This window comes from Hemitrygon akajei, chromosome 7 (genome assembly GCF_048418815.1).
Source record: "Hemitrygon akajei chromosome 7, sHemAka1.3, whole genome shotgun sequence".
Taxonomy (NCBI): Eukaryota; Metazoa; Chordata; class Chondrichthyes; order Myliobatiformes; family Dasyatidae; genus Hemitrygon; species Hemitrygon akajei.
This window is the reverse complement of record NC_133130.1, coordinates 21,181,836-21,194,099: the sequence shown is the minus strand read 5'-3', so window position 1 is coordinate 21,194,099 and position 12,264 is coordinate 21,181,836. Positions and strand designations below refer to the sequence as shown.

The 12,264-nt window shown below is 40.9% G+C and overlaps 1 protein-coding gene across 1 annotated transcript in view; it reads left to right on the top strand.

The window, feature by feature from the left end:
• Nucleotides 1–12,264, top strand: part of kif28 (kinesin family member 28) — a 65,549-nt gene that overhangs the window by 42,626 nt on the left and 10,659 nt on the right. Inside the window, exons 15-19 of the mRNA XM_073050470.1 lie at nt 163–281; nt 1,495–1,602; nt 3,700–3,974; nt 8,073–8,207; nt 11,634–11,800. Coding sequence (XP_072906571.1) covers nt 163–281; nt 1,495–1,602; nt 3,700–3,974; nt 8,073–8,207; nt 11,634–11,800 — 804 coding nt within the window. The remainder of the gene's footprint in view (nt 1–162; nt 282–1,494; nt 1,603–3,699; nt 3,975–8,072; nt 8,208–11,633; nt 11,801–12,264) is intronic.

The following is a 12,264-nucleotide window of genomic DNA, read 5'->3' as shown; positions in this document are numbered from 1 at the left end:
ACTTTTCATTTAAATGCTACAGTCATAGACGGTCTTTGTTAATTAAGTCTGAATGCACATAATCTATTGCTTTAACCCTGATGAAAGTGACACATGAGCGATCAGTTGATGGATTGTCAAACAAGGAGTTTTTGGAGTTATAAGAAGTTTTCCACTGACCAGGTCACGCTGGTAGGAATAACAGGAGTGTAGACCTGAGTGTGCTTGCTGTGTTCCATGATTACATCCGAGTCAAGCCAATGGTGGTAGAAGCAAACCAGATCAGCAGAGAGTTACATAAGGTAATCTTTCCATTTCACATTTCTACCTCCAACTCAAAATCCACAAACCTGACTGTCTGGTTAGGCCCATTCATTGGTTATGCCTGTTCCTGCCCCACTGAACTCGTGTCCACATAACTCTGCTCCATTTTATCCCTTGAAGGATCTCAGCCTCAAAACAACTCCTCTATATTTCTCTCCATTGATGCTGCCTGACCTGCTGAGTTCCTCCAGGATTTTGTATGTGTTATTCTGGATTTCCAGCATCTGCATAATCTTGTGTTTAAAATCTCTTCATTTCACTCCTTTGTGTGGATTGGAAATAACATCTCCTCTTCGCTGACAATCATCAGTGGGGCTTAACCCACTGCCTTACTCTCTCTAAACTTAGCCAGCTCCATCTTGGACACTACCCTCCCCAACATCGAGGACATCTTCAAGAGGAGATGCCTCAAAAAGGTAGCATTCATCATTAAGGATCCTCATCACCCAGGACATGCCCTCTTCTCATTGTTACCTTCGAAGATACAGGTGCCTGAAGACACACACTCAACGCTTTAGGAACAGCTTCTTCCCCTCCGCCATCAGATTATTAAATGGACAATGAATCCACGTTTTTTTTGCTCTCTTTTTACACTACATATTTAATGTATTTTTAATGTGTTCTATATGTATATATTTCTTACTGTAATTTATATCTTTATTACTATGTATTGTAATGTATTGCTGGTGCAAAACAACAAATGCCAGTGATATTAAATCTGATTTTGATTCCCTCCATTCAGGCAGGTAGTATCTCTCACACACACACACATCAGTATAAAACTGGAAGAACTTGTATTTATCTCATACCTCTTACATTCCTCAGATATCCCCAAGTGTTTTTCACAACTGATGACTTAATGATCTTTTGGAGGCACGTTTGTTGCAGCCAATCTCCCCACAATCATTCATAAGCAGCAAGTTAATGAATGACCTTTTGCTTTCAGTGCTGGTGTTCAATGTCTTCAAGGACACTGAGTAGTGATGTGATGCCATTTGTTCACCGAAGAGCAGATGGAGTCCAGTTTAATTATTTTGTCTAAAATACACCACTGCCTTCAGAGGGGTATTCCCTCAGTATTGTACTGAGATTCAACTCTCAAAATTCAGTTAGGTCTTGGATTTGCTGAAAACGTTTTAAGTGCAGTTTTATTTTGCAGCTTGGACTGTTATTTTAATTTTGCAATAACAGGATCTCAGCTTTGAGCTGGAAGTGAAAAACTTGGCATTAACAGACTCCAGAGGCTCTGACTTGGCAAAGGAAGTGATGGTGAAGGTGACAAACAAAGTCACTGATGAGGTAAGAAGGTGGTCACATTGCTTGTTGTTGCAATGACATCTCACTGTAAGAGAATAGCTTTTCCTAAGACCTTTCTCTGCCTTCCAAATTCAATTTTTAGTTTCCTCCCCAATGCCATTGGCTATTAAGGGAGTTAAGCACTTTAGTTACACACAAATATGCTGCAGGAATTCAGCAGGTCAGGCAGCATCTATGGAAAAGAGTAAACAGTTGACGTTTTGTGCTGAGATCCTACATCAGGACCCAAAACATTGCCTGTTTACTTTTTTCCATAGATGCTGCCTAGCCTGCTGAGTTCCTCCAGCATTTTGTGTGTGTGTTGCTTGGATTCCCAGCAAGTGCAGATTTTCTCGTGTTTGTGAAGCACTTTAGTTAAACAGGGAAGCCTAAGGAAAAAAAGGTTACCATTAAAGAGAGTTTAAAAGGAGTTGCTTTTCATTCAATTTGATCAAAATTTCCACTCTTTCACCTCTGTTACTATCTGGAGTAGTTCCTGCTACAAGGCAGAATGATGTGCCACTTTACGTACTTCAGTACAAAATTTATTAATGTGATCATGGCTGATTTACCCCAGTTTCTCTTCCTGGCCAGTTCCCCAAAGCACTCAGATCCCTACATCTACTTTAAATACCTCTCGTGATCCAGCCCCTGCAATTCTTTGTGGTAGAAAATTCCAGAGATTCGCCTCCCTCCATGAGAGGAACACCTTTTCTGCAATCCGAAAGAGTGCAGAAGAAAATCATGCAACCCATCCTATCCATTACAAGTCAAAAGAGAGCTGCATCCCACCTTTTGATTTTAGTCGTGATCACAGAGTTATACGGCACGGAAACAGACCCCTTCAACCCAACTAGTCCACGCTGACTAAGATGTCCCATCTAAGCTAGTCCCATTTCCAGTGTTTGGCCCATAATCTTCTAAACCTTTCCAAACTATGTACCTATCCAACTGTCTTTTAAAAGTTGTTATTGTACCTGCCTCAACCACTTCCTCTGGCAGCTGATTCCACATAATTACCGCTCTTTGAGTAACAAAGTTCCCCTTAAATCTCAGTCTCCTCGCCTCACACAGTAGTCTGAAGTATTGCTCATCAGTGCCTGTGGATTAATCCATCTTTAAGACCTCTAGGATATGTATAATGCCTCTTCCTTTTAATGGTAACTTATTTTCGTATTTCACCACGAACCCTCCCTCCATCCCACTACTCCCTAAATTCTCCAACTGCAACGTCCTTCTCCATTGTGAACACAGATGAGAAGTGTTCACTAAAGACCTCACCTATGCAAATAGTTCCAAACACAGACTGTCCCTTTGAGCTCTACTATTACTCTGGTTACCCTCTTGAAATTCTGCTAGTGTGATAGCTGTTTTGCCCTTCCAATTTATACAAGTGCATTCCAGGCTTTCTACCTTTTGGCTTAGAAGTTTATAGCACGTCAACACCTCCATCCAGGCATTTTCCAAGTAGAACTAGAGAACCAGGCTTTCAAGCAGAGTCAACATTTGTGGGGGAGAAGAGTTCTTCAACACCATTCTAATCCTTCAATTAATCACCTTACAATTACATCCCTTGTTACTGATTTTAAAGGGATTTAGGTGGTTCTTGTTCACTCTTTCCATCGCCATTTTAAACAGTGAATAAATTATTTCAGTCAACCCTACTTTAATAAGATATAGGAGCAGAATTAGGCCATTTGGCCCATCGAGTCTGCTCCACCATTTCATCATGACTGATCCAATTTTCCTCTCAGCCGTATCCCTTCATGTCCTGACCAATCATGAATCTATCAACCTCGACCTTAAATATACATAATAAAAAATAGCCCAGTTTACAGAGTCTTGTAGCGAAATTTCTGCTGCCCAGCTAAGATTTAAATTAAATTATCTCAGCTCTGTCTGTAAGTATTATGCCACCCTACCTCTCAGGGCTGACCGTAATTGTGCACAGTATGCTAACTGTGTTCTAACGAGTACTTTATAAAATTCCATAAAGCTCTTAGATCTCATGCCTCAGTTACTAAAGAAATATGTCCAATCATCACATATTCTACTGAAAATTGGATACTTACTGATCCAGATGGGTTTTCATTGTAACAGGTATGGGTCTGGTCAAAAGCCAAGTTTGTGAACAGGAAGTTCATCATGGAAGACATGTATCAGCGGTTTGTTGAAGGGGAGAATATTTCTGTGGACAGAGAGCACGATCCATTCTGGGATCCTATTGAAGCAGTTCATTTAGGTACTGCTTATGTCTGGCTTCAGTCTCTGAACTACTGTATCATATTGGAAGAACATGTGGAGTTTCATAATTCCCAGGGCAAAGAAGAGGCCAGTTTACAGATGAACCTGGTGCCATGCAACTCAAGTGGACAGTAAGTTTCCGAACTGACCAATCAGTTTTTTAAAAAATACAACCTAGAGTGAAAACATTGCAAAGAGGCATGCTATTTTCCACACCCCTGTAACCGTGTTTGCAAAATTTTACCAAACATGCTACTGGAAACAACTACTCCAATGCATATACACTCAGAGGCCACTTTATTAGGTACACCTGTACAGCTGCTCATTAATGGCTGACTAGATATTTGCAATTATGTGGTAGCCACTCAATGCATAAAAGATGCAGAAATAGTCAACAAGTTCAGTTGTTGTTCAGAATGGGAAAGCAATATGATCTAAGTGACTTTGACTGTGGAATGATTGTTGGTGCTGGACAAGGTGGTTTGAGTATCTCAGAGACTGCTGATTTCCTGGGACTTTCACACATAATAGTCTCTAGTTTACAGAGAATGGTGCGAAAAACAAAAAAGACATCCGCTGAGCAAAAATGCCTCGTTAATGCAAGAGGTCAGAGGAGAATGGCCAGACTGATTCAGACTAACTGGAAGGGGGCAGTAACTCAAATAACCACGCATTACAACAGAGGGGTACAGAGGAGCATCTCTGAATGCACAGCATGTCGAACCTCGAAGTGGATGGACTGGAACAACAGAAGACCACAAACATGCACTCGCTTTGGACGCCAGCACTTGTTTTGCCTCTCAGCTATACACCAGGTCTGGCTGAAGTATGAATGGTGACCTCATTCCTTTGAATGGGGGTTATGAATTCTGTTGAAGGTGATAAGACTTTGAAATACTTAACTTTACTTTTATTTATTTAAATATTTTAATTTATTTGGTAGTGTTTTATGATGTTTATCGAGCACTCATTATAAAGTTCTTAATTATTTGAATAACTGTTAAAAGTTTCTTTCAGATACGTTTAATAGTGTTCAAAAGCCTTTGATAGGAGTGAATCTCTTAGCGTGGGGGCTGGGAGGGGTTACAGTTACCACTCTCCATATCCCAGAAAAGATGAGAGCAGCCAGGCAGTTTGTTGGTGGTGAGCTTGTCAGTAAACTAGGTTCAGCAAGCAAGGTTCAGCTGATCAGGCCTATTTAAAACTTATATGGCATTTTGAATTCAAACATAAATGTAGCATTTCACTTTCCCTAACTATAGTGTGCTGTGAAGCAAATTGCATAACATCTGTTGTGATCCCTAACTGAGATTAACTAGATTAACTGATACTCTAACTAGAGTCAAACAGCATGGAAATAGGCCTTTTAGCCCCACCGAGCCATATGAAGAAAGATACCCCATTTGCCAGCATTTGGCCAATAACAGTTTAAACCAGTGTTTCCCAAACTTTTTTTAGACCAATGGTCATATGCTAACATGGGATAAAATTATTTGTTTTTAATTTTTATTTGTCTTCAAACTTAGCTGACACAATACATGTGCGCTGTTCAGCAGCTTCGCTATCAACGTGATCCCTGATCTTGAAGGTTTTTAGCAAGAATTGAAACACGTGGTTCAAGTTGTGACACCAAAAACCTTACGTTTCCACATGTAACAATGTCCAAGCAGTTTGTTTTTTATATCTGGTTCACTACACCGAAGCCTCTTTCAACAAGGTAGGAGGATGGAAATGCAGTGAAGAATAGTTTGGCTCTTCTCCAAAGACCAGGAAACTTCGTGTGAGAGTGTAATCACATACCACAAAAGCTGACATTTTTGAAAAAAACGTTTGCTGCTTCTTCATTCTGAATTTAAATAATTTCTTCTTGCAAGGTCTCTTCCTCTATGTTACACCTCGCAAAGAAATAGGTTAATTACCCAATCTGGAATTTCCAGATTGTTCAAATCCTTGAATTGATTCTGAAAATCCTTCTTCAGTGACTGCAGGTGTAAGCAGTAGTCTTGCAAATCACCGTCTGAAAGAGAGTGCCATACTTTCTGTGCAGGGAAACTGTGAGAACATTTTTCTTTGTGTTTTGCTTATATATTTCCAATTTCCCAATAAAAGTGGACACTGCACTTTGTGCCTGGATTAAACTGAAATTCTCACTCTGCAGATTCAGATTTAGAATGTTCATTTTGTCATACAGATCAGCTAGGTAAGCCACATCCCCATGCAGAAATTCAGTTTTGCTTCCCAAGCTCTTGTCTGCTTTGAGAAAAAATTTAACCACTGTGTCAAAAAGATCAAAGAAACGTTTTAAGCAGCAGCCTTTTGACAGCCAACGCACTTCAGTGTGAAGAAGCAAGCGTTCAAATTCTTCATCATTAACTTGACATAATTGGCAAAATATTCTGCTATTTAATGGAGGAGCTTTAATTTTGTTGATAGCAGATATTATGAGAGTCACGCTTGACAAAAGTCACTGGCTAAGGTTTTTGGCTGCGGGGTGATGACAGTGAATTTACACAAAGGGTTGCAAACAGACCTGGAATTACTTCTTTCATAATTGCAAACTAAACCAACTTGGCAACCTGTCATATATGGTACTCTATCTTTTGCACAAGAAATCATGTTCCTAATCAGAATACTTTTTTATTTAATATATATTTTGGTCATAAATTGATTCTCCATTGATATTTGTTCTTAACTTTTTACAAAAGAGGATCTCTTCATAAACTTTTGCATTTTTGATAAAATGTACATATACCATTAGCAATGCCTCATTGTCTCGCACAGTTGACTCATCCTGTTGTATCCTAAATTCTGTTTTTTGTAGCTCTGTGCATAATTGATACTCAATGTCTTCACTGATTTCGCCAATGAGATGAGCTACAGAGTTATTACTCAGAGGAGTTGATTTTAAAATACTGGTATCCATTTTTGAGAACAGTGGTGGTGCTCAGATACAGCAGGATTATTAATCTTTCACCAATTGTATGAGATTTTCCACACTTTTCTACCATTTTGGAAATGTTATAAGAAGCAATGAGACCACTATCAAGGTCATTTTTAGCTTTCTTGGCAAAAGACTCAAGTGTGCAATGCTTTTCAAATGCTTCTTTCATCTTCTGGAACTGATTAATACCATAAGTAGCCTTTTCAGGAAATCTCCTAAGTGTTCCTGCAATCTTAATGCTTTCATAGCTTCATTAGACAGTTGGCAAAATTACATTGACAAGGATTCAGATTGGAATCTGAACATTAGTCGGGATACAGCTCGTGTTCAGCAAGCTACCTTTATACTATTCCAGGTAGTGTGATTGATCAATCACGTAAGGTCTCAAGATCCCCGAAGATGGTTCTTGACCACACATATGAAGCCAAGGTCACCTTGAACACCTCAAGAGAAATCGTCAGGGTTGGCAGGTTCACTGTTTCACTATCTGATTCTGGCCAACACTGTATCGTTGCACGACCTGTTTTCTGTAGATCTGTAGAGAAAGTTGAGAGGCTGTACTTGACTTACCAACTGTTAAATTGCATGAACTCGTTCTGTGCCGCGAGTCAAGGGGAACTGTTGGACACACTGGTTGCTAATTTTTGCATCTCCATTAATGTCTGTTTGGTGGTAAGGTCAGATGGGATTGCCGAGTTTCAGACTCGGCATTGTGACAGCAAGTGCGCACTGCCTGCAGAGCTGTGGTTCTTCCTGCGTTTCAGTGCCTCGTTCCTTTTTTTTTTAATTGCCTGCTCTGCTAACGGTCGGGCTGGTCTCTTGCCTCCAGTTAGGGGGCTGCCTACCGACCCCCCCCAAAGAATCTTGAACGCCCTCCCCCGACGACTTCTATTTCCCCTAAAGCCTCCTTGGACACATAACCACCCCTGTAGGGAATCACTGGTTTAAACCTTTCCATTTCATGTACCTATCCAACTGTCTTTTAACCATTGTTATTATATCCGTCTCAACCATTTCCTCTGGCAATTTTTAACATTTTGAGTCCTTATGTAAAAAAAAGCTTCGCCTCAAGTTCCTATTAATTTTTCCCCCCTCCCCTTAAACCTATGCCCTCTAGTTCCTGATTCCCGAACTCTGGGAAAAAGACTATGTGCCTTCATACTTCATTTACACTTGAATAAGGTTATCTCTCAGTTGGCCACGAGGAATAAAGACCATTTGTATCAATATGCCATTATTTAGTGTGTTTTAAGTTAGTTAATCAACTGGTTTTTTTTTTGTTTTGCAGACCTCTGGGAGAAGAGGAGATCCTTATTGATCCCACAGAGTTATTGGGGCAGAGGCTGGATTTTCAAGTTCAGATAAATCAGTGCCTGGGGATCAAGTGGCTGCAAAAGAACATCAAGAGAGGAATTCAGATTTTGTGAGAATTTATTTTAAAACAGATCTTAAACATTTTGATTTGCTTGTCTGGAGGACTGTCATGAACCAGAAATAAACAGGACTGGAATTGTATGTAAGCAGAACTAACTCGCAGCTACCTTACAGCCCCAACTACCGGGGTTCAATCCTGAACAGTCAATGTGAATATGTGGGTTTTCTCCAACTGCTCCATCCCAAAATAATTAAAACCTCTCACTAATACAACCCTTTTATTCTTACAACTACGAGCAATTTCTCTACAGATTTGCTCTTTAAGTTCCCGCTGACTATGGGGTGGGGGGGTGTCTATAATACTGATGTGACCCTCCCCTCCTTGTCTCTTGAGTTCTCCCCTTATGGCTTCACTTGACGATCCCACTAGAATGTCATCTCTAGGTACAGTAGTTACATCCTCCCTTATAAAAGAGGGCTGCACCCCCTTTTTGCTTACCTGCACTCTGTCACACCTGTAGAGATATCCTGAAATATTGTGCTGCCAGTCCTGCCCCTCTTTCAGATGACCAAAAGACCAAAACAACCATCTTCTAATATCCTCACAAAGTCTGTTCTCTAGCTACGGATTCCATCACTCTGAAACTGAACCAGTCTGCTCACAGCCTTGGAATGCTGTTAGACTCTGAGCTGAGTCCTGGACCTCCACATCTGCAGGAGCAGTAAAGCAACTTTTTTGATCTTCTACTCTACTACTTTGTAACAGTTCACCACCTACCGAAACCCTTGACCATACCATTGCCTACTCCCACACAATTATTCCTTTACTGAGCCTCCCTCATACTTTTGTTAATTAATTTATTCAGTTTGTTAACCACATCTTAACATCCCAATTATTTGACACTCTTGTGCTCATTAACTTAGCAATGCCTCAACACTAAAATTCTTATCCTTATTTCTCAGTAGCTTCTTTGCTTTGCTGCTCCATCTCTGTAATCAGCTCTAGCCCTGTAGCTCTCTGACGTAACTACCCCTTTAAAAGACACAACTGTAAATTTAATGGGTTCCCCCAATGGTCGTTCTACTACCTAAGGACAGCAAGCTCCAGAAACCCTTTGGAAACACTCGTTAATACCCACCTCTTTGACCAACGTCTCAAGATGTCTTGTTTTATTGTGAGCAGTTTTGGGTCTTTTTGCTTGTTGAGTTGCTCAATAAATTAGTTTTTTTGAGGGGGGTGTTATATTTGTTGATGAAAGTCAGAGAATCCTCATCATCACAGATCCTGAGCTCAGAAGTACGATATTGAAACCTCAATCTTCACAACTTTAGGTTATTACACTGTTAGTTACAAGGTATTATTAGACTTAATATAATCTTTACCCTTTGTTGATGTTAACATCCATTAGCCTTGCATTCTTGGCACCCTGGATGTCTCTATAGTAGCTGTCCAACAATCTTAATCATTTCAGCAGTCTGCATTCATGGGCTGTTTATATCTCACAGGACCATTAAAAGCAGCTCCTTTATCTGCATGGAATATCTAATTTGTAATATGAACCCTGCTTCTGTTAACCACAGAGGGGCCTCAAGAGTCTAAACATGCTGAAGATGTTGTTCTTAAAAACTTAAAATGAATAGAATGAATGATTAGAGCTCTTTTATGCTGCTAAGGAAGAGGTTTTGAGACACGACTTGGTTCATGCATGGGATGAACCAATGTTAAGAATGGGTGGATGGGAGGGAGGCTTGTATAGAGAATGACACAAGTGTAGACTTGTTGGATTATTTTTGTCAGTGATATTCTATGTAATTGTGCATAGTCGGAAGCATAAAGGAATGGATTACTACAATTCTGTGGGTCTGGAATACTGTATCTTGTGCTCCCAAAGCGGCTTCCTCTACTTCGGTGAGATCCAATGTAGATCGGGGGAACACTTTGTCGAGCACCTTGGCTCCATCCACAAAAAGCTTGAAGGGAATTACGGAGGCATGAGAGAAGAGCTTGCCCAGGTGAATCAGAGGACAGCAACGGGGATGGCAACCTCTCGGTGGCTGAGGTTTCTGGGATAGTTCACAAGGTGCAGAATAGACATGTCCTACAGAAGCAGTAGTTCTCAAATAGCAAGGGTAGGCAACCGTGGCTGACAAGGACTGGATAAAAGCCAAAGAAAGGCATATAAGATAGCAAAAGTGAGAGGAGAGTTGGATGATCGGGAGTTTTAAAAAATCTAACAGTAGACAACTAAAGAAACACAACAAAGGAAAAGATGAAAATTGAGAGCAAACCAGCCAATAATATAAAGCAGGATACTAAAAGTCTTTTAGATATATAAAGAGTAAAAGGCAGGCAAGAGTTGAGATTGGACCATTGGAAAATGATGCTCGTCAGCATGATCATTTGAAGAGAGATCATTTAGAACAGAGGTAAGGAGGAATTCTTTAGCCGGAGGGTAGTGAATCTGAGGAATGCTCTGCCACAGACTGCGGTGGAGGCCAAGTCAGTGTGTATATTTAAGGTGGAAGTTGATTGTTTCCTGATCAGTCAGGGCATCAAAGGATATAGTGGGAGGCTGGTATTTGGGTTGAGTGGGATCCAGGATCAACCATGATGGAATGGCAGAGCAGACTTGATGGGCTGAATGGCCTAATTCTGCTCCTATGTCCCTATGCTCCTAGGATCTTGTGGACTTCCCAGAGGCCATTTTAAATCCGTTCTTATTCTGACATGTTGGTCTGTGGCCACCTCTACTGCAATGAGGCCGCTCTCAGGCTGGAGGAGCAACACCCCATATTCTGTCTGGGTAGCCTCCGACCTGATGGCATGAACATCAATTTCTCTCACTTCCTGAAATTTTTCCTCTTCCCCTTTTGATTCACCACCCTGGCTACCCCTTATCTCTTCTCTTCACCTGCCTATCACCTCCGCCTCGAGCCCCTCCTCCTTCCTGTTCTCCTATAGACCACTCTCCTCTCCTATAATTTCCTTCATCTTCAGTCCTTTACCTCTTCCACCTATTACCTCAGCTTCTCACTTCATCCCCCCCTTCCCTACCCATTTAGCTTCACCTATCACCTTCTAGCTTGTATTCCTTCCCCTCCCCCCACCTTATTCTGGCAGCCTCCCCCTTCCTTTCCAGTCCTGATGAAGGGTCTCAGCCCAAAACATTGACTGTTAACTCTTTTCCATAGATGCAGCCTGACCTGCTGAGTTCCTTCAGCAATCTGTGTGTGTTGCTTTAAAATTCTGCACAGCTTTCTGCTCTGACATGAACACAAACAATTCAATTAGAACCCTTGTCTTCATGGTAAAATGCCATAATGTTAAAATGAAGTCTGATGTAGAATTACTAAAATATCCTGTTACTTACACTGCATTTCTAAGTTAGTTTTCCACAGCTGATGCACCACTAGTCACAGAAGATCTGATGGCTCAAGGGAAAGATAAAGATTAACTACAGTTTAATCCTTCCAGATATCATGTACTCAACCATCCATATTCCTTCCACTCGGAACCAGTCTGGAACTCAGTAAATGCAAAAATAGACCACACGATGCAGTTCACAGTCAAGTGCGTGTCACAGGAACTACTGAGCTATCTGCAAGATCACGCCCTGCTTCTGGACCTATGGGGTCTGCAAGGTAATAAAGAATTTGACATAATTTTACATTTCTACAATAGGGAGAAGGGAAGTGTTAAAGTCATTTTACACGTAAGAATGATTTAAAACAGGAAACCTCTCCCCTCAGAATAACAGATTTCAACCAAGAGCAACAGATCAAACACAAGTACTAATGTTGCTAATATTGCAGGTTTAACTTAGGTAGAACACTGGCACAGTTAGAGCTGTTGCCGTATGGCTCCAGAGACCAGGGCTCATTTCACATCTCCAGTCTGCCTGTATAGGGTTTATTCGCCCTGGAATTGCATGAATTTCCAATAGGTGCTCCGGTTTCCTCCCATATCCTGAGGACATGTGGATTGGTAGGCAGACAGACCACTGTTAACTATCCCAAGAGTGCAGGTCAGTGGTAGAATCTGTTGGGGAATTGGCAGGAATTTACAGAGAATATAAATCAAAGGGCCAGTGTAGGATTACTGTAAA